Source organism: Passer domesticus, chromosome 31 (assembly GCF_036417665.1).
Source record: "Passer domesticus isolate bPasDom1 chromosome 31, bPasDom1.hap1, whole genome shotgun sequence".
In the NCBI taxonomy this organism is placed as follows: Eukaryota; Metazoa; Chordata; class Aves; order Passeriformes; family Passeridae; genus Passer; species Passer domesticus.
Window position 1 is genome coordinate 3,861,967 of NC_087504.1, and position 21,703 is coordinate 3,883,669.

A 21,703-nucleotide genomic window follows, 5' to 3' on the forward strand; every position below is an offset into this window, starting at 1 on the left:
GAAGGCACCAGAGCCGTTGTGAAGCCACCGTGACCGTCGGGATGGCACCGTGCCGCAGTCTCCCCTCAGGGCTGCGGCACGGCCCGGAGAGCCCCATCCACGCGTGGCCAAGGACTGCCCCTTGTGGGCTGCCGGCGCCGCACCTCAGAGAGGAAGACCCGCGGGCTCCGTCGTGCAGGGAGGCCCCTGAGGGCGGCGGCGGTGCCCGTGAGGGCGGCTGCAATGCCCCTGGGGGCGGCTGTGGTGCCCGTGAGGGCTGCGGCGGTGCCCGTGAGGGCGGCTGCGGTGCCCGTGAGGGCTGCGGCGGTGCCCGTGAGGGCGGCTGCGGTGCCCGTGAGGGCGGCTGCGATGCCCGTGAGGGCTGCGGCGGTGCCCGTGAGGGCGGCTGCGGTGCCCGTGAGGGCGGCTGGGATGCCCGTGAGGGCGGCGGCGGTGCCCGTGAGGGCGGCTGCAATGCCCCTGAGGGCTGCGGCGGTGCCCGTGAGGGCGGCCGCGGTGCCCGTGAGGGCGGCGGCGGTGCCCGTGAGGGCGGCTGCAATGCCCCTGAGGGCTGCGGCGGTGCCCGTGAGGGCTGCGGCGGTGCCCGTGAGGGCGGCTGCGGTGCCCGTGAGGGCGGCGGCGGTGCCCGTGAGGGCTGCGGCGGTGCCCGTGAGGGCGGCTGCGGTGCCCGTGAGGGCGGCGGCGATGGCGGCGGGAGCGGCCCCTGAGGGGAGACCGCGGCGGGGAGCCGCCAGGGGGCGCTGCGGGCCCCGCGCGCTCTTCCCGCGCTCGCCGGCGGCCACACGTGACCGCGGCACACGTGACTGCCCAGCGCCACGTGACGCGGGCCCGGAGAGCGGCGGAGCGGGACGGGAGCGGTGAGAGCGGAGCGGGACGGGACGGGACGGGACGGGATGGGATGGGATGGGACGGGACGGGACGATGGACGGGACGGGATGGGATGGGACGGGACGGGACGGGACGGGACGGGATGGGATGGGACGGGACGGGACGATGGACGGGACGCGGAATCCGCGCTGGGTGGAAGCGCCCTGAGCGGGTCTGGTGGTGACACGAAACGCGGGGCACCGGCTGATCCAGCCAAGGCTGTGCTGCCATCCAGCAGAGCCTCCATCAGCTGGAGAGCTGGGCAGAGAAACCTAATGATATATTAGAATAACCTAACGAAGCTCAACAAGAGCAAGTGTAGGATCCTGAACATGTGGAGGAATAGCCCCAAGTACCAGTGGGATCATCCAGTTCTGGCTCCTCACGACAGGACAGACAAGGAGCTGCTGGAGATGGTCCAGTGCAGGCCACAAGGATGTTGAGGGATCTGGAGCATCTCTCTGAGGGGAGACTGTGGGAGCTGGGCCTGGTTAGTCTGGAGAGAAGACTGAGAGGGGATCTTGTTAATACATATAAATATCCCCAAGGGGTCAGAGGATGATGTCACCTGCTCTGGGTGACCCTGCCTGGACACGGGGGTTGCACTGGATGATCCCCAGAGGTCCCTTCCACCCCTGACTGTCCTGGCATTCTGTGTGTCTGGCAGGTGCACAGCCATGGTGTCCAAAAAGCAGCTGGCAGACTTTGGCTACAAGGCCTTCTCGGGCTCCATGATGCTGCTGACGGTGTACGCCGGCTACCTGTGCAGTGTGCGTGTGCAGAGGATGCTCCAGCACCGCCGCCAGCGGGAGAACGCGCCCGGGCCCGAGAGCTGAGCCCGAGCTGGGACCGGCACCGGAGCTGGGACTGGCCCTGGGACCAGCTCCTGGAGCTGGGACTGGCCCTGGGACTGGCACCAGGAGCTGGGACTGGGAGCTGGGACCGGGAGCTGGGACCAGCCCTGGGACCAGCCCCACCTTCCCGCTCCCCCCTGGGCTGGGGGAGGCAGATGGAGTGCAATAAAGCCCGTGTCAGAGTGGCTGGTGTGGTGGTGTGTGGTGTCCCCCAAATCATGAACTCGTCTGGGGTTAAAGGTCACTCTCTTCCACCTTCTGTGGGCAGATATAGTCCATGAGTCCATCACTTCTGTTCTTCCAAAAAGCTGTTTCTCCTGTCTTGGCAGCAGCCCAGGTGCTCAGAGACAGCCAGAGGACACACACTGTCCTCTGTTCTATTTCCTGAAGATGAAACACAACAGCCCAGGTTTCTGAAGCAACTTTTAATTGGAGATAAGAGTAAACAACAGTATAAAATGGTAACAACTTGAGAAGTTTCCAAAATTCTGCTCCTGATTTACCGTTCCATTGCCCCCAAGTACCATTGAGTAAAAAAGAGAAGCAAGGCCCACAGTGTGGCTGCTCTTCCAGCCCTGGGTTCCTCCACAGCTCTAACATCAGAGCAGCAACAATCACTTGTCTCAGAGTACAGGACCAAAACATCTCATTTTTTGGAGTTAAACCCAGCCCACCAGTTCTGATCCTCCCTCCGATCCCAGCTTAGCCAACTGAATCCAGTAGGTCTAGAGAAGTCTTCAAACCACAATTTGCAACAGGAAGAAAACAATTTAAAACGCCTGGATTATGCTGGTTGTCTCAGGGGCAATAAACCACCCCCCCACCCCCCTGCAGAAGGCTTTGGTCAAGACTTCAGAGGGGTTTGCAGCACCAAAAGAGGCAGCAGACGCTGGCCTGGTCCCTGGTGACAGCAGAGATGAGCAGCTGGGACCTCCCCAGCACCCTGGGGCGAGGCAGAGCAGTGGTTCTGGGTTAGCACAGGTCAAAGCTCGGCTGGGAGCAGAGTCTCCGCCTCACCCAGGGCAGCTGGGACACAGAACCTGCGTTCTCTCTGCTCTGAAGTGGCTTCTGGAGTGCACCAAGAGCTGCTGCCCCTGCCGGGAGTGAAGCATCGCCGAGTGGCACCGAACCCTGCGGTCCAAACCTGCTCTGCCTCGAGCTGATCCCAGTAAAAGCCAGATTGTCACCAACAAAGACACCTCTGCAATCATCAACAGGACTCAGGGCTGTTTTCTTGTACTTCTGAAGTACAAAATGGCTTGAAGTGAAATCTGCAGCTTTGTTTTTGCCCCGGTCGTTGGCTTCATCCCTTGTGCCGTGCAAAGCCTCTGACTGGTCAGGGTTGTGCCCGTTTCGGGTCTGCTGGAGGTTTCTGGGGAAGGGGTTTTTGATTAAAGATCACTTGGGAATGTGGAGCTCAACACAACTAGATATTGAAAGAGAAGTTCGTGTTTGCTCAAGGCCAGCCCAGGGCCCTACTCCTCTCCTGTCCACTGGCCCCCGGCCACGTGGCCGTTCAGGCGGTTGGAACCGTTACTGGAAGTGCTGAAAATTCCTTTTGTGCTGTTGGAAGTCACATCCTCCTCCTCGGAGCTGCTCTCCACGTCACTGCGGTCATCCTTGGACACCTAAACGTTGCCAATGGAATTGGGGAGTGGGAGAGGAGAAGGGGAGTTGAAAAATTGACAGAAACCAGCAGTTAGAAGGTTGTGTCCCTGTGGTGAACCACCTTCACTCACATCTACCTGCTATATCTGAGTCTGGCTCAGTTCAAGCTCCCAAGAAGGAGCCTGTCATCATCACATCAGGAACAAGACACAGACACTGAAAAAGACAATTTGGAAAGACAAGCTCCATTTTCCAAATATTCTGTGTATCTGTCAAAGAACTTCACTCTTGTCCTCACCAGATCAGATGAGATTACAGATCTGGCGTTGTTCTTCTCTGCCAAGGGCTCCTCTCCAGATCAGTTAAAGGCCATTTTTCTAAACAATTTGTTTTGAATCAAAAATTTCTCATGCCACAATCACAAGTGTTTCTGACGACCAAAAACCAGGAATGTGTCAGTTTGAGAGAGAACGTTTTGTCCTACGTTTTGTCCTAGCAGCTTTGCTATTTTAAAAATTAACCAGCTTTATTTATCACATCACTGTTCCAACAAAGCATCTCATTTCCACAGCCTGTGCTTCATCTGGGAGATCCCATTTGGGAGCAGGAGCCTGTTTGGACAGGGGATGGAGAACAAAGGCAGGGTCTGATGCAGCAAACACCTGCTCAGAGCAGGAGCAGCCTCAGCCCAGGGATGCAGATCTGCTTAGAGCATGCCTTAGTTCAGAGCCTGCTGCAAATCCAGCCCTGTTTGACTTGCACGTGGGATTTTGAACCTTCCCAGCAGGAGCGTGGTGCCAGCTGCTCCAAGTGCCACAGCAGGGCAGCCCTGCAGAGCCAGGAGGGGAGGGGAAGAGCCCATAAACCCAGCCCCAGCTGCAAACACACACCCTGGGTGGTGGCAGGTGCCAGGGCCAAAGCTCCCCAGCACGAGCTGGGCCTGGAGAGCAGCCCCTGCTCTGCCCAAGGCAGCTCCTCACTCCCCTCCCTCTGCAGCCTCAGGAACTCCATGTGCCAGCACTCTGGCCTGCAGCTTTCCAAGGATTCCAGGATTTCACTCCACTCTGCTCTCCTGGAGTCAGAGTTAGGGCTCTGCAGCAGCAGGAAGTGATTGAACTCCAGGGAAGATCTGGCTGGAAGCCAGGTAAAGTTAATGATCTCCAGGAGCTTTTTGGATGTCCTGGCTTCTGCCTGTTGCCAGAACTTTTGCTATCTTTCCCCAATCTCCTGCTATATTGGAAGTTCAAAGGGTCACTGGAAGGAAGCAGAAATCCCTGGACATTTTTTCTGTTCTTGGGGGAGAAGTGACTGTTTCATTGCTTTTCACAAAAAGGAGTAAATTCCTCCTGCCCTCTCCCCTTCAGTGTGGTGCTGATGAGGAGCAAAGACAGAAATTGGTGTGTGGGTGTGTAAAAGCACAAAGTGAAAGCTGTGCAGGCAGGTGACAGCAGGTGAGAACAGACCCCAGGACACTGCTCTGACCTTTGGGAAAAACAGTATTTTAGCACTCTGTCAGGACCAGGGAGAGGAGGAGAAGGCACCAGGGCTCTGCTTTTGTCTTGTGGCCTCGACACAGACGTGTTTCAGTGAACAAACAGAAACACAGGTCACACTTACATGCACAGGGTGAAACTGTCCAGCTCCAATCTGGCACAGAGAAAAGGAGAAAAGAATGAAGAAGACAGAGCTTAGAGTCCTTTCTCTGGCTAGGTCACCTGGACAGGAGAGAACCAAGGAAAGGGAAAAGGTGTAGAACTCAGGATACAGAAACAGCTGCAGAGAATGAAAATCAGGCATTTGTAGTAGCAGCTGTGGGGAACAGATGAAGAGCTCGTACCCTGAAACCTGCCTGCCCCCAGAGTCAACCAGAATATTTGTATTTTTCAAGGCCACATTCCATGTGTAGGGGCAACTAAAGTCAAACACAAAATAATGCAGAGCCATCAGAGAAACCCAGATCAGAACATCAATATCTGATAGGAAAAAGCATTTGTGCTACTAAATCAGCTTTTTTTGCTGGTTTCATAGAATCATGGAATAGATTGGGTGGGAAGGACCTTAAAGCCCACCTTGTTACACCCCCTGCCATGGGCAGGGACACCTTCCACTATCCCAGGCTGCTCCAAGCCTTGTCCAGCTTGGATCATCCTTAAGGTCCCTTCCAACCCAGGCCATTCACAACCAGCAAACCCCACTGCATCCCTGGGAACCCTTTCCCTGAGTGCTGGAGCTCAGTGCCTGCACTGGCAGACAGGAGCCAGTGAAGAAGCACAATCCCCAGCACATCCAAGGACCAGCTGAAGTTGGGAAACATCCTGTATCTTCATCCTGTTGTCCAAAAGAGAGCCTGCTACCACCTTAAACTCCAGAGTGCACAACAAGAGTGTCATAATTGCCATTTTAGGACATTTGAATGTACTGGAAAATGGAGTTATTCCCTGCATGCCCAGGAGAGACTCCCTGCCTTTGAACACACCTGGGAACTCCCAAGTGCAGAGCAATCAACGTAAAAAAAAAAAAACAAAAAACACTGGTTTTGTGAACTCTTGACACAAGTCCCTTAAGAACCAACACCAGCCCTCATTGAAAAGCCCAATTTCTCATGATTCCTTAATGGGGTGTGTAGGAAAGAGGAGCCAGAAGGCTCCCTCAGGCTCACCTTGCCCCTCACCAGGGCCTTGGAGGCCGTGCGGATGATGAGGTAAGACCAGATGACATGCAGGACCTGCAAGGTGACCAGGAGCCCGTTGAACAGCCACCAGGAAGGGTAGGGACCGATCAGCTCCCAGCTTTCAAACAGGGTTGTGTTCAGAATCCTGAAAGAGATCCAGAAACACATTTCAGATCAGCTGTGCTCAGCTCTGACTGGAGGTGCCAGGCCAGATGCACAACAGTTTGTGTCTCTCTGAGCATCTGCTGCTCTGCTCCTGCCAGAGTCAGGAGACTGAGTAAAAGCTCATTAGGAGCATTTGAACTGAGCAACAAAACAGAACATGTGAATGTGCTGCAATTTGGTTACACACACGGATCTGGTGCCAATTTTCTTCTCCAAAGCACAAGCATTTATTTATAACAACTTCACAGGAAGTGATGTCAGGCTGCTCTGGTCACCAAAACAACCGTTAACACCTTCCTGCTTGGGCAGCTTTCACCCAGATTTAAAGATCAAAAATCATATAAAATAGGGTGGGCACAGGAGCTGGGCAGGGATTGTCCCTCTGTGCTGGGCACTGTGAGGCAGTTCTGGGCCCTCACAGCAAGGATATTGAGGGGCTAGAGAGTGTCCACAGCTGGAACAGCTGGGGAAAAGGAGGCTCAGGGGGCACCTTCTGGCTCTGCACACCTCTCTGACAGGAGGGGGCAGCTGGGGGGTGTCAGGCTCTGCTCCCAGGCAACAACAGGACAAGAGGGATGTGCCAGGGAAGGTTCAAGATGGACATCAGCAGAATTTCTCCATGGAAAGGGTGGTGAGGCACTGGAAGTGCTGCCCAGGGAGGTTTGGAGTCCCCGTCTCTGGAGGTGCCCAAGGAACAGCTGGATGTGGCACTCACTGCTCTGGTGAGGATCAGTCACAGGCTGGATTCTGGACTTGGAGGGCTTTTCCAGCCTCAAGGATTCTGGGATCAGGAAGGAATTTTGTCCCCAGAAGGCCTCCCTCCCTGGGTGCTCTTCTCTTCTCTTCCCTCAGTTTTATAGATTCCTCCAGCCAGGCTGCAAGACTCAAAACTGCTTTATGGCCCAAGCCTTGTGTTTCTTTCATTACTGTTTTGCTGTTCTTGTTGCTGGGAGTTATTGCCAGTCCTTCAGCAATTTAATAAACACTTCAGATTTTATGATGCAGAGAGGTATGGAGAGACCTTTAACAACCACATTAATTTCACACAGCTTTTAACACAAGAAAAGCAAAACAAGCCTTTCAAACAAGAACCAAAATCCCCCAAAAGGCAGCTCCAGAAGTATTTAACTCCTAGCAGGTTTATGAAAGAATTAAATGCGATTCCAGAGATCTGCTGATGTTTTACATTACTAATTAGGGAAGGGAATACACGTGCAGTGAAACAGCACAGGGGCTGCAGTGCTGCTGCAGCTTGCCAGATTGCTCTGCAAAGCTGAGGAGTGACATTACAGCCAGTGGAAAAACACATTAAAGATTTACAGGATGCTGAGCACTGGTGTGAGGTAAGAGCATCCCCTCACGACAGACAGCAGCTGCTAAAACAACTCTCTATTTTGTGCCTGGAAGGAGACTATGAAGAAATAATAGGAATTAAAGCTCTTCTTCATCCAGAGTCCTTTGGTGCATTTACTGGAAAATAAGCAAGAGCTTTAATTGCAGCCTTGATGCTTAAGTGAAAGGATTGTTGCTGCCTACCAGGCAGCCAAAAAGAATGGGAATGCCAGGTGTCCGTGGCCTAGGAAATAAATGCAGGTAGTAAAATGGTTTAACCAAATTGTCATCACACACAATAAATGGACAACAGTTCATTAACCAAAGCACTGCTCCAGGTCTGACCTACTGAGGTGAGAGGGAATCTCATTATGGGATGATTCTCTCTAAGCCATTTATCCAGGGTTTTTAGCTCCTAAGAAACCTCAGACCTATTTCAGGCTCTGAATAGTCACGACACAAGGACAGGACAGAAGTGTCATAAGAATCAGAAACTGCAGTGATGACTAAGCCAAATAAACACAAAAAAGACCTCAAGAGACTGTGCCTCACTTGTAATTATTTCTAGAACTTCTTCAGAGAAGCAGAGAATCCTTCAAGCCTCTCAGAGCAATTCTGGCTGACTCTGTCACCACTGCAGCAGGGGAGGGGCAGCTGTGGGGCAGCTCTTCCCCCAGTCCCTCAGCTGACTGGGGAGAGATTTCTTCATGTGCCTCCTCAAACCTCCTGCCCCAAGCAGCACTTGGGCCAGTGCTGCTTCAGGCTGCCTCGAGGGACAGCTGGAATGCTTGGGAAAAGCCTAAACCAAAGGCTCTGCTGAAAGGCCTGGGAGAACAAGCAAGGCCTCCCAGCCCCAGGTGCTTACCAGAAAGGGTAAATGCCCAGGCGGGTCACGATGAACACGACCCCAAAGAGCATGAAGAAAGCATCACACAGACGTTGGTACTTGGCATAATTGGCCAGTTTTGCAGCCTACAAGAGACAATAAACATGCAAATATTATTTCCTTTGTGCATTCCTGTAATTAGCCATCTGGAAAGCTGCAAAAAAAACTCTCAATCACATTTGTACAGTTTGGAACAAAGAGGGATTATTATATTGTATTACTATTTTTATACTGTTATTTATATGGTCCTACAAGAATAATGGGAGAGAGTATTTACAAGGGCTTGGAGTGACAGGACAAGGGGGAATGGCTTCAAACTGCCAGAGGATAAAATCACCCTGTCAGAGGGTAGTGAGGCCATGGCACAGGTTACCCAGAGAAGCTGTGGCTGCCCCATCCCTGCACGTGTCCAAGGCAAGGCTGGATGGGACTTGGAGCAACCTGGGATAGTGGAAGTGGATGATCTTTAAGGTTCCTTCCACCCCAAACCATTCCATGGTTTTGTTCAGCACCCAAGCAGTTTGGAGGAAAAGTTGACAAGCAGGAGCAGCAGCACGAATTTCATGGCACATTTAAAGCAGTTTATCAAGAAGGGGAATGTCAGCTTGTTCCCCTGAGACCACACCAGCACTAGGGATGTAAAGACTGAAAGGAAATTCACCTCCAAGAGGAAATCTGAAACATCGTGGAGGCACAGCACCAGAGTTCCAACCCGCACCATGTTATTCATGTACGAGAATGTGATGAGCCCAATCGTGGCCAAGTGATGGACAAACATGATCAGGAAGTCCTGGAAACAGGAAAAGCACAAATGAAGACTCTTTGGTCGTCACACAAATGCAAAAATTTGGAACAGAGCCACCCAACTGAGTCACTGGGGTCACAGGATTCCTTCGGCTCAGGCTCTGACTCCACAGCAATCACAGCTCATCACACTCCCACCATCTCCACAAAAGCTTCCAGAAAGATCTCTCAGCTTTGGTGCTGCTGAAGTCAGAGCTCTGCCTGCTCAGGGAGCAGCACAGTCTCTGTGGCACACACACAGAACTGTACCTGCAGACCCCACAGGTATGATTCAGAGCACAAGATGACCCTTATTTTTATCTCCTCCTGGTTTTTCAGACACACTGAAGTGTCTTGGGACACATTTAAGTGCTGCTACTGCTGTCAGTGACCAAACCCTGCCAGGGCAGAGCGGGCACAGAACACCAGGGAAACTCAGCAGGAAGAACAAAAAATGTTTACAATGCACAATATTCAGGGCTGGTTTGCACTTCAGCCCCTGGCTCCCTGTACCTCACCCTGCTGCCGTGGGGAATGCCATCCACTTGTTAAAGTCAAAATGAAATATTGCAAACACAGTCCCAGAGGTTGTTCATCACTCCCTGTCTGCAGCTCCACTGTATTCCACAGTGCCCCACCTGCTCATATTTCAGCACAGAAAAAACGTGTTGTTTTTTAACAGCCAATGCAAAAATTGGGATAATTTGCTGCTTTGCAGCTCATGTAAAGGAGCAATAAGCCAGGATTTACTGGGGACTGTTCTCCAACAGCAACAATAACCTGGAAAACAAAATCCTGGAACACAGCATGACAGAATTAGATTTGAGCAACTGCAACCACTCATCATCTGCTCCTCACACAGATGAGACATTCCTTTCAAAACCCCATTTATTATTTCCTTAGCATTTGCCATTTCCTCAGCAGCTTCAGCAAGGTACTGCTTTAAGCAGCTCATTTTCTTGCAAGCCTTCCAGTTAAATCTATTTTTAGGCAATGATTTGTTAACTTTTGATTGGGAGGTATTGAGTGAAGCTGCTCTGTCCCCTGGAAGGTGAAAGGAACTCAAGGATACACCAGGTCAGCCTCACTCCTCCCTTTTTCTCAGGGCTCACAAAGGTGTAAATGAGGAAGAAAATAGAATTATCACTACATTTTGGCTTTCCTGGACAGGCACACTCCCATTTTTTGTTAGTCCTACCTATTAGTCTTGTTTTTATTATAGCTATTGAGTGGTTAATGCAATTCTGGTTCATCTCACCTTCCGTTTAATGTCTGTAAACTGAGAAAACATGAGGGACCAGTAGAAGGCCAGCTCCAAGATATAGTAATAATAAAGCCTGGATGTTAGAGGCTGGAAAACACACAGAGAAAGCACACTTATAAGACAAAATAATTCAAATTTTACATTAAAATCTCTTTTTTCCTTCCTCCTTTTCCATCCCACTTTGTTCCTTCAGAATTGCTGAGGCATAAGTTAAATATTTCAGGTTTAATAAAAACAGGCATCAAACTCCAGGCTTACTCACACAAATGTAATTGTGTGTTTGAGCTTTCTTCCAAAGGAGTAAATTCCCTTGTCAATATTTACAGCTCCTGCTGAAGTCTCTTGGAGTAGGAAAATCAGACTCTGGAACAGACTGTTGGCCTCTACACAGTAAATAAATAAATTACCACTATGATTTTATGCCTTTTTCTCCCACTTTTAATAATCTCAGCAGCAAATAAACATAAAGTGACTGAGTCAGATGTATCTGAGGAAACCCTGCTGCTGCCAAACCTAACCAGGATATAGAAACATGAAGAGTAAATGGCAGAGTTTTAATCCAGTGTCAATAACAAAAATAAAAACTGGAATTGTCCAAAAAGTTGGAATTTAGGAGGTGTTTCTTTCATACCTGGAAAGGGTAGTTGTACCAGCACTGTCGTGTGTCCCAAAACCAGGGTGCCTAAAGGGAAGAGGTAGGTTTTTATTATATATAAATAAGAATTTATATAAACCCCCAGTTTGCACTGGGTGTTTTCCTCCCCAGCACCTGAAGTCCCCTGACAATACAGCACTGCCTCAACTGAAATTGTACTTTTATTCTGCCATTCAAACTACATTTACTGTAAAAAACCCTCGTGATTTAAAGCCTAATTTGTGCTGCCATTGTGAGTTCTGCTGCAATGGAAATTTCTAGAATAATCATACAGCTCTAATAATTATAAAGGGCCAAGGAGATGAACCTGTATCCCTTCAAGAGGAAAAGAGAAAAAAAGGAGCAGCTCTCCATAGCAAAGAAAACCCAGACCCCACTTTGTTTTTTCCAACACTCTGGGGTAACACATCAAATAATTTTCTATTATTTCCAAAATTATAGATCTGCATAGAAGCTTCCCTATAGTGTAAAGAATGTCTTTAACAGAACCCCAGGATGCCAAATCAGGGATCATTCAACTGCAACCACATAGAACAATAACGTGGGTGACAGAGCAACTCACCGTCCAGAGAAACCTGATTCCATAAAAAAATATACTGAAATAAAATGTAAATCTCCACCTGGAAAAAGAAGTAAAAAATAAACTTAGGACATAGAATTAGCTTTTGGTTAGAATTTGTAAAAATAATTTAAATAATTGGGAAAAATCTGACAAAATCTCACACCTGAAAAGCCTTCACCCACTTTGATTTCTAAACATTTCGGGTAACATAAACCTACTGAAGAATTTTCACACCACACATGGGTTTGCATCAACAGCCAGGTTTGAAATTCAGGGTGAACATGCATCATTCCATATTTAAAAGACAACAAGATAACAACAAGCAAAGCTGCTGTCACCCAGAGATATCCTAGTGTTTGTTACTTTTCCCTCTTACCTTGTGGCTTTAGGTAGACAAAACCATACTGGGGGAAGAATTGAAAGTTACTGGAAAGGAAAGAAACCAGCAGAGGAGAAACAAGTCAGGAAAAAATACTGAGGTTCTGTTGCACTACAGAGAAAACTACAGGAGCTCGGAGGGAGGGGAACAAAGAATGGGCTGAAGAGAGAAGAAAAGGAAGCCAGAAGGTGGGAATGGGAACGAGCTCTGGGCAGGAACGGGGCCGTGCAGGAGAGTCCCAGGGGATTCACAGCCAGTGTGGGCACGGGGACACACAGACAGGGACACACGGACAGGGACACGGACACAGGGACACACAGACAGGGACACGGACACAGGGACAGGGACACAGGGACAGGTATTGGTGTGTAGCAACAGACAGGGACACACGGACAGGGACACACGGACAGGGACACACGGACAGGGACAGGTATTGGTGTGTAGCGACAGACAGGGACACACGGACAGGGACACACGGACAGGGACACACGGACAGGGACACACGGACAGGGACAGGTATTGGTGTGTAGCGACAGACAGGGACACACGGACAGGGACACACGGACAGGGACACACGGACACAGGGACAGGGACACAGGGACAGGGACACACGGACAGGGACACACGGACAGGGACACACGGACAGGGACACACGGACAGGGACAGGTATTGGTGTGTAGCAACAGACAGGGACACACGGACACAGGGACAGGGACACAGGGACAGGTATTGGTGTGTAGCAACAGACAGGGACACACGGACAGGGACACACGGACAGGGGCACACGGACAGGGGCACACGGACAGGGACAGGGACACAGGGACAGGGACAGGTATTGGTGTGTAGCAACAGACAGGGACACACAGACAGGAGGGACACAGGGACAGGGATTGGTGTGTAGCAACAGACAGGGACACACGGACAGGGACACACGGACAGGGACACACGGACAGGGACACACGGACAGGGACACACGGACAGGGACTGGTGTGTAGCGACACACAGGGACACACGGACAGGGACACACGGACAGGGACACACGGACAGGGACACACGGACAGGGACACACGGACAGGTATTGGTGTGTAGCAACAGACAGGGACACACGGACAGGGACACACAGACAGGTATTGGTGTGTAGCAACAGACAGGGACACACGGACAGGGACACACGGACAGGGACACACAGACAGGGACACACAGACAGGTATTGGTGTGTAGCAACAGACAGGGACACACGGGCAGGGACACACAGACAGGGACACACAGACAGGTATTGGTGTGTAGCAACAGACAGGGACACACGGACAAGGACAAAGGGACAGGGGACACACAAAGAGAGACAGGGACATGTGGACACGGCCACAGACACACAGAGACATGGACACACAGGCACACAGACAGAGGCATGGAAACGGACACACAGGGACACTCAGACATGGACACAGACATACACACACACACAGACATGGACAAACAGACACATGGACACAAATGGAAACAGACACACAGGGACACTCAGACATGGACACAGACATACACACACACACAGACATGGACACACAGACACATGGACACAAATGGAAACAGACACACAGGGACACTCAGACATGGACACAGACATACACACACACACAGACATGGACACACAGACACATGGACACAAATGGAAACGGACACACACGGACACTCAGACATGGACACAGACATACACACACACACAGACATGGACACACAGACACATGGACACACAGACACTCTCGAGTGCCATGAAGGACCTGGCCCAGTGTCTAAAGCCGCCCAGCACTGACTCCTGTGCCCCGTTCTGGTGTCTCAGGCATGCCCACCAAACATTTCAGAATTCTAAACCCTCCTTTAACTGCCCTGTTTGCTTGTACAGGAATTTTGGCCCCAGTCTGGCAGAGCAGCTGCCCCCAGGCGCAGCTGGAGCTCTAAGATGAAGCCCCTCTGCACAAACATACATGCTCTCACAAAATTTAGTGAGGGTGGTGGGCTTGTCCTGGTTCCTCCGGTGCCGAAACCAGCGCTGGATCTTTCGGACATCCCAGTCCAGCTGCTTGGACAAGCCTTCTAACCTTTTTGCATCTGGAGACTGAAGGAAAATGAAACAAATGTCATTTCTCTCACTCCTCAAGCTACTTTCAGTCCTGCACTATGACAGAAATAATGAACAGATAACAAAAAACACACCAGGAAGGGACCACAGAGCCTGGAAGCAAGAACCCATTGCCACAAATGCTCATTCAGATTTAACCTTCATAAGCCACTAATTACTTAATTACTCAGAATGGTTTTGGTTGAGCATTTCCTCACCTATTTCATCAGTTGACAGCACATTAAGACAAAGACTGTGACTGTTCTGTGGGTTAATTTGGGGGAGGAGCTGTTAAAGTGGTCTGTCCTATCTGTTAAAGCTGCACCCAGAACTCCGAGCAAAGCTCAAGATGTTTAAGGTTTGCTACTCACAGCAAGGACAGGGAAACTTTAAAGTAAGAGTTGGTTTAAAACAGCAGATATTTGTATATTCCATGAGGGCACTGTAGAAATTCTGTTATTTCTGTTATCAAAGTTTATAAATGAAAATATATTTGAAGACTGAAGTATTTCCATGACAAATATCTATATAATGGATCTCTGTTCTCCACCTGTCTGAATGAACACAAATAGATTTATCAAAGTGAACCAAACCTGGTAGCTCCCTCTATAATGGCCCAGGAGTGAGATAATTCAGACCAACTCTGCCAGGGAGCTCTACCACTGAAAGATGATAAACACATTTTACTATCTGAGTTACATATCAACCACAAAAGCTATGCAGAATGTTGATTTAATAAAAAAAACCCATTAGCTGAAAATCAAAATCAGAATAATTTGATTTTCAGCATTGAGACCATGACTGTCCTGTCAATCCACCACACCACATCTCTCAGCACTTTCCTGGGATTTAATGGCTGGGAAAGCAGCTGCCTCCAGAGGAATGCAGAGCTCCCAGCTCAGAGCAGCAGTGCAATCCTCCCCCTGCACCAGGGCCACCCCCAGCCGGGCTCTCCAAACCCCACAGCACACGGGGACAGGTAAAGGTTTCATCAGCCAGACAAATTCTGCACAGCCTGTGACCTCCCAGGTTTTCTAAACATTTATTTCAAGGACATCCCCTGCATTAAAGTTCTCCCAAGAAAGGACATCAGATTCTGGGGATTCTTCAGTTCATACATCATTCCAAATGCTTCAAAGCTTTAATGTTCCCACAAGGCAAGTTTTTGGAGGTTTTTATAGAATTTCCCTTTATCTGCTCCAGTAGATCAGGTTCATCACCAAATCTCAACAGAAAACCTTCCATTTTGTTATCTTTAATGAAAATCTATTGCACTTACTCAATGTTGGATAAAATACAGTGGGATTCTGTAATTCTGTAGGCCTGTGAGCTTAAGGGAAAGCAGGAAACAACCCAAAGAAACACCTCCTGCCACCATTAAGTGTCCTGTCCTTCATCAGGACATCTTTCACTGACTGAACACTCCCTGAATATCCTCTTCCACTGACAACTGCTGTCCAGGTTTACAGTAAATGGCAAAAATCATGGGAAGAAATCACAATAAAACCAATAAAATCAGAAAAGGAACTGAGCACCAGAAAAAGAGGAACCCTTTCCCAATAAAAGTGGAAGATGCTGGGAAATCTGATTAAACCAAGAATCCCCACTGTATAACTTGGACCAAAGGAAGCAGCTCAGGCCTGTCAATGAGGGGAACATCTGTATCCCAAAAAAGTTTCTTCTGTACACAAACCATGGCTCAGCCATACAGGGAATTGACTTTGCTACCAGAAGGACTTGCCAGAGGCAAAGTAAAACCAGAACGAGCTCACACATGGATGCAGAGTGTGAAGTGTGCATCTCAATGCAGAAAAGTGGAAGCAAAAGCCCCCCCTGAGACAGTTCCAGGCCTCCATTCCCTTTGGAATGGGGGAGGAATTTGAAGTGTGACTCACCTTAGTGATGGATGTAAACACTTTCTCTAAAATTGCATTGGGCTGGGCTCTGTGAGGTCCACTGTCCTGAATGCCAAGGTTTATGGCACATGGCTTGGCAATAAACCTGCAAGAATTGCCCAGAAAGAGCTGGATTAAAACAAGATATTTATTTCCTTCCTCTGCCTGAACCACAAGGACCTGCATTTGTCACCAGCTGCAAAACCTGGTGAAAAAACTTTTGAAATCTCCATTCCACCGCTTCCCAGGTGAAGAAAGTTCTTTTATTAGTCCATATGGTAACTGCAGCCAGCACATACTGTGCACACCAGAATGAAAAATTAAATCTTAATGCCCTTGGCTTGTAAAGATCTGAATGTGCTCCCCAGGGAGATTCTCATTCCTCAGCAATAAAACAATAGACTGATAGCAGTCTGCTGTGAACAGAAATGCTGGAGATGAAGCCCTAAAACAAAGCATCTTGTTTCCAAAATAGGCCTTAGCTCAGAAAAAAAGGGAAGTTCAAGTGACACAGCTCCTAAAAGTAACTTTTTCTCGGGGGAAAAGCAAAGTGGCTTGTTTCCTTCAGGACAGACAGGAAGATGCAGTCCCCCAGTCTGAAAGATCCCAGGATCTCATCCATCCCATGTGCTCTGTGTATTCCAAACTGATTTAACTCTTCCTGGATTTTATAGCACAGACTCTGGAAACAAGCCTGGGTTTGAAACTAAAACAAATATAAACATGTTCAAAATTACCAGGTTTTGCTGCACGTTTGTGTCAGAATGGGCTCAGGGTTCCAAGGGAAATATCTGCATTACCTGACACGTGAATTGTTCCTCGCCTGTTGGTGGGCAAAAGAGAGGGTTTAAGGAGCAAAATTTAGTATCTTTTAATCATTTATTTTGAGGACGAATCTGTTTCTCAAACTGATTTTGAAAAGAACACAAGATTTGAACCCTTAAAACCATTTTGCTTTCACAGAGAGATTGTTTCAGGGAGAGCTAAACTGAAATTACACGTATTTAGGAGCCTCCCAGTGCCACCAAGCAGAAAATGCTGCTTTTTCTGACCACATTGTTACAATTTCTCCTTGTGTTTAAAAGGCAAGATTAAAATTCAGGAGAATTGTGGCTCTAAGTGCTCCAATAGTAATTATTCTCAGGAATACTCAGTGTTTCTTAAACACAGCCACAGATATTTGTTCCTGAACAGTCCCAGGTCGTGGAGTTTTCCCTTGAGGAATTACAGATCAGCTTGTGACTGATCCCAAAGGAACACCCAGCTCTCAGAAAACACTAAACAAACGACAGCCACTGTGGGCCCAGGCTTCCCTGTCTGCTCCAGTTCTTCCTATGTCTCCACCCAGGATCTGTGAGGTTAAAAATCCCCGCAGGTCACTGAGCCCAAGCTGTGCCTGATCCGCTCCTCGTCCCCAGCCCAGGGCACCAAGGGCCATGTCCTTGGACACCCCCAGGGATGGGGACTCCAAACCTCCCTGGGCAGCCCCTTCCACGGCCTGACCACCTTTTCCATGCAGAAATTCCTCCTGGTGCCCAACCTGACCCTCCAGTCAGGAGCTGTGCAGAGCCACAAGGTCCCCCCTGAGCCTCCTTTTCTCCAGGCTGAGCCCCTTCCCAGCTCCCCTCAGCCTCTCCTCGTGCTCCAGACCCTTCCCATCTCTGCTCCTGTCTCTGGACATGCTAAACTACATTTCAACGCCCACAGCTTAAAAAAAAAAATAATTAAAAAATAAAAAGGAAGGAGTGATTTCCTTTGAGCTTGGCTCCAAAGGCTCACGGCTTCCGCCATAATCCAGACCACCAGCCAGAAATCCTGTCCTGATGTTATGAAACATTTGGCAAGACCACCACAAAAATGTAAAAAATATCAAGTATTAAATGTCTTCATACTCTGATTTCCTACAGGATATACCACAAGTGCAGCAGAGAAGTTCACACGTGAACTTGCAGGTGGAATATGAAATGAGTGGTGAATCGCCTGCTCAGACAGGAAAATCCCAAGCTGACCTGCTATTCAGGTAAACTCATACTTCAAACTGCTGTGGCATTTAAAGTTTTGGTCCCAGAGCAGATTTTCAGATGTGTTTTGCACTGAATCCCACAGTGACAAAGTTCTGCACAACCCCAAAATAGACAAAAACACTGCCCAGGCAGCAGAATTTCCATTCTTGGGGATATTCAACCTGAACAGCAGAAGCCCACGGGTGACCTGAGTTGCCTGAACACGGGCCTTGCTTTGAGGAGAGGACTGGATGAGGTGGCCTTGAAAGGTCCCTTTTAATCTAAATGATTTTATGATTTTATAGAAAACTCAACGGCAACAAACCCAAGGTCAACTTACTGCCACACCTTCCAGCAAGAAATTCTCATCACATAAACACTTCTATTAAACCTTTATCAACAGGGATCAGCTCACACCCCAGCCTACCCTTTCACACTACTTGTTAACACACACTGATTTTAAAACCAATTTTCAAGTCCACAGACTCATAAGTTAGAATAAATAGTTCTCAGGCATGTTGTGCTTCACAAAAGGGCAGAATCTTTATGAACATTCTAGTTTGGCTGGTGACTCCCCACAGCAATTAAAGGAAGAACAATCTCCAAAGTGAGATGTATTGAATATTGAGTTTGTATTTCCATCATCTCTCAATTTCTCTGTGTTAAGATTTAACCACCTCATTCCATAATAGACCTGATTAAGTAACATCTCAAATCACCTTTTTCTCCCCCTCCCCAGCTGGAGCACAAGCTGCAGATCCTTCCTCAGATCTCTCCAGTATCAACCACACTTGGTTCCAAAGAGCACTCCAGTGCAGCTAGAAACACATCACATCCACGTTTTTGCAGATACCTGGGATTTTTTTTTAATTTTTTTTTTGCCTGCAGTGGGAGAAGATGTGCAAGGAGAAATACTGAAAAGTATAATCAAGGATAAAAAATATAAACCAAATTTATGGGCAGAAGTCTTTGCTGACTGGTCAAAAATCCCCACCCTCTCACTTTCCACTGTCTTTACCTTCCTCTATGAGTCCTGCATTCACACCTACAGTCATAAACTGCTCAGACAGACAAATTATGATTATTTTGTCAATACTATGATGTAAAAGGTAGTTTTTAGTGGAATTCTAACTAACAGAAACATGTCAGTGTTGTAGCACAAAGCACTTCCTCACAGTGAGGAGCTGCAAAAGGAGAGAGAAAAGAAGCAGCTCAACCAAAAGAGCTGCACGAGTCTGTAATTCACATTCTGAGTCACCAAGTCCAACTGTGAAATGTGTGTCAAGAGAGACATTTGACACAATCAAAGCCTGAATTGGGATAAATACACCACAGGAGTTTATTGAGACAAAGCTGAACTTTTATGACATGTTCAAAGTGGCTGGAAGAAACAGAAAGGAGTTTATTCAAAGATATGTACTTTTAAAATAAACACACTAGAAACTGCCTGAGATGGGCTGTCACAATCTGCTTTCACTTTGGGACACCACTGAGACACAGCTGAGATCAGGAACAACCCCCTCAGGAAGCAGACCTCGGCCCCTGAGCTTTGCTCTGCAGGCTCAGGAGTTAAATCATCATTTGACTCCAGCCTAAATTCACACCACAAAAGAAATTTCACAAACCAGGGAGACATTATCAGGACAAAGGAAACGCTGTCTGGAGCAGTGTGCCATCAGGTGTAGTGCATCTTCCCCAGCAACTCCAGGAGAAGAGAATATTCTGCACCTCATCCCCAGACTGACACCTGGATTAGGAACCTCCCTACAATATCGTTTTTATTGTGTCTCACAACCTCATTTCCTCATGTCCTGGCAAGTACAGAGGTTTGGCCAGGACCAGCACGCACCACACTGAGATGGGATTTTGGCAGTACCACGTGTGTTCCTGGGTTCTCTGCACTGGTTTTCTGAAGCTTTTTCTTAAGGGAAGAAAGAGAGGATGAAGAAAATAGAGTCTCTCAAGTTTCCCACCTCTCTGCTGACCTGCCTCATTTTCCTCCATATTTGCCATCTTTCTACTTCATCCCAACCACCTCTTCTTAATTTCTGAAAGCTCAGGAAAATTCATTCTTAAAAAAAACCCCTGACTCAATTCCCACTCACTTTAGTCCTGCAGCCTTTTTCATGCTTAGAAATACCCATGGAATCATAGAAGGGTTTGGGTTGGAAAGGACCTTAAAGCCCACCCAGCCCCACCCTCTGCCATGGGCTGAGACACTTTCCACTTATCCAGGTTGCTCCAAGTCCATCCAACCTGGTCAACTTCTGCCTTTTCAAGGCAGAAATTTAAGATTAAATCAATGTTTAATGAACTACCTGCACAGCAGCAGAGGGTGTCTTGGTCCGTTTCACCTAAGGGCTTCCTAAGTAAGCCGCTTTACTAATTAATATCTCAGCCACCCACACACTGCGTGTGGCTGTGGCAGATCCACACCACACACGGATCTGCCTGTGCCCCAGGGCTGAGCTCACATGTTTATGGATGCCCAGGGAAATGAGGAATCCCGGATTACACCTGTTTATGGGCAGAGATGAAGATCCGCACTCACATCCATCGTGCCTGGGACGAGGGAGAGCCACCAAGTGTTTAATAATACATCAGGCCATGTGAAGCAGCCCTATTTCCTCATCCAGGAACTCGGGGAAAGTACAATAAAGCGCACACGGAAGCCAAGTGCGGAGCAGCAGCAGCAGCCGCCAGCTCTGCCCGTCACCAGCGAGGCTCCCCGGGCAGCAGCACGAGTAAAAGTGAATTCCTATATAAAACATGGGATTTTTATCGGCACTACCTCAGCACCGCCGGACTGGAGGGGCCTCTCGTTATGCAGATCCAGGGCAGTAGAGCCCCACGGGCTTGTGCATGTCGCGACAGACACGACTCCCGCGACAGATTCCCGGGATTACACAATGTCCCCTTTCCACGCACGAAGGGCCTCGCGGAGGCCCCGCAGGGTGCGGGGGAGCCCCCGCCGAGCCGCCCCCCGGCCCGGCCGGGTGCCCACAGACCCCAGCGCCTCCCGGCCCCGCCGCCCCGGGGGCGGCCCCGCGCTCACCTCTCGAAGAGCAGCCGCACGGCGAAGATGCCGAGCGCCAGCGGGAAGGCGGAGAGGACGTGAGCGGCCCGCGGGTACTGCAGCCCGCTGCCCGGCTCGCCGGCCAGGTCCGCCCACGTCACGTTGTGCGGGAGCCAGAACCGCTCGTTCCAGAACCAGGCCCGCAGCGCCGCCGCCGCGGCCGCCGCCATCTTCCGCCTGCCGCCGCCGCGCTCGGGCGGCCGCCACAGGCACGGGGGCGGGCCGAGCGCCGGCCCCGCCCTGCCCATCACGGCGGCGGCGAATCGGGCGGCAGTCCGTGCCCCGAGGGGGCGGTGCTTGGGGAGACCGCGCCCCTCGCGCCTCAGCCCCTCATGGCCTCAGCCCCCGGCCCGGCCCTGACGCCGCCGCCGCACGGGTGGGCGCCGCCGACACGGCCGGGCGGGGCTGGAGGAAGCCGCGCCTCTCACCGCGGCCCGTAAGGGGCGGGCTTGGAACGCACCGCGCCCCTCTTCTTCATCGTCGTTCCCCTTATTGCATCGCCCGCTACAGGCGGTGCGGAGGTGGGACGAAGCCGCGCCCTTTATCGCCTTGCCCCGCCCCTCCCGGCGGCCGCTGTTCTGGCGGTC

General features: G+C 49.9%; 2 protein-coding genes across 4 annotated transcripts; one reads left to right on the forward strand and one right to left on the reverse strand.

The window, feature by feature from the left end:
- Positions 1-779: 779 nt before the first annotated feature.
- LOC135287885 (cytochrome c oxidase assembly protein COX14 homolog) lies at positions 780-1,906 on the forward strand. The gene is made up of 2 exons (XM_064401114.1): positions 780-857; positions 1,535-1,906. Exon 2 carries the CDS (start codon positions 1,545-1,547, stop codon positions 1,701-1,703), a length of 159 nt encoding a protein of 52 aa, XP_064257184.1. The 5' UTR covers positions 780-857; positions 1,535-1,544; the 3' UTR covers positions 1,704-1,906.
- A 225-nt stretch (positions 1,907-2,131) lies between these two features.
- Positions 2,132-21,389, reverse strand: CERS5 (ceramide synthase 5). Of its 3 annotated transcripts, none has more exons than XR_010351342.1 (11): positions 21,096-21,379; positions 16,038-16,143; positions 14,009-14,139; positions 11,648-11,705; positions 11,062-11,112; positions 10,425-10,517; positions 9,045-9,173; positions 8,363-8,469; positions 5,989-6,145; positions 4,947-5,044; positions 2,132-3,349 (listed from the first exon to the last, which is right to left on the reverse strand). XR_010351342.1 is itself a non-coding variant. In XM_064401110.1 (11 exons), exons 1-11 carry the CDS (start codon positions 21,362-21,364, stop codon positions 3,197-3,199), a joined length of 1,284 nt encoding a protein of 427 aa, XP_064257180.1. In that variant the 5' UTR covers positions 21,365-21,389; the 3' UTR covers positions 2,132-3,196. The 3 variants fall into 3 exon arrangements, 2 of the variants coding, with proteins under 2 accessions (XP_064257180.1, XP_064257181.1); XM_064401110.1 differs by having other exon boundaries at positions 4,947-4,976; positions 21,096-21,389; XM_064401111.1 differs by lacking the exon at positions 4,947-5,044 and having other exon boundaries at positions 21,096-21,374.
- Positions 21,390-21,703: the final 314 nt, after the last annotated feature.

Coding starts and splice junctions, on each gene's coding strand:
- LOC135287885 (XM_064401114.1), top strand. CDS start 1,545: ATGGTGTCCAAAAAGCAGCTGGCAGACTTTGGCTACAAGGCCTTCTCG.
- CERS5 (XM_064401110.1), bottom strand. CDS start 21,364: ATGGGCAGGGCGGGGCCGGCGCTCGGCCCGCCCCCGTGCCTGTGGCGG. Junction 6,146..8,362: donor CTGGGCATTTACCCTTTCTG/GTAAGCACCTGG, acceptor GATCTCTTTCAG/GATTCTGAACACAACCCTGT. Junction 4,977..5,988: donor AGGCCCTGGTGAGGGGCAAG/GTGAGCCTGAGG, acceptor TCTCTGTGCCAG/ATTGGAGCTGGACAGTTTCA.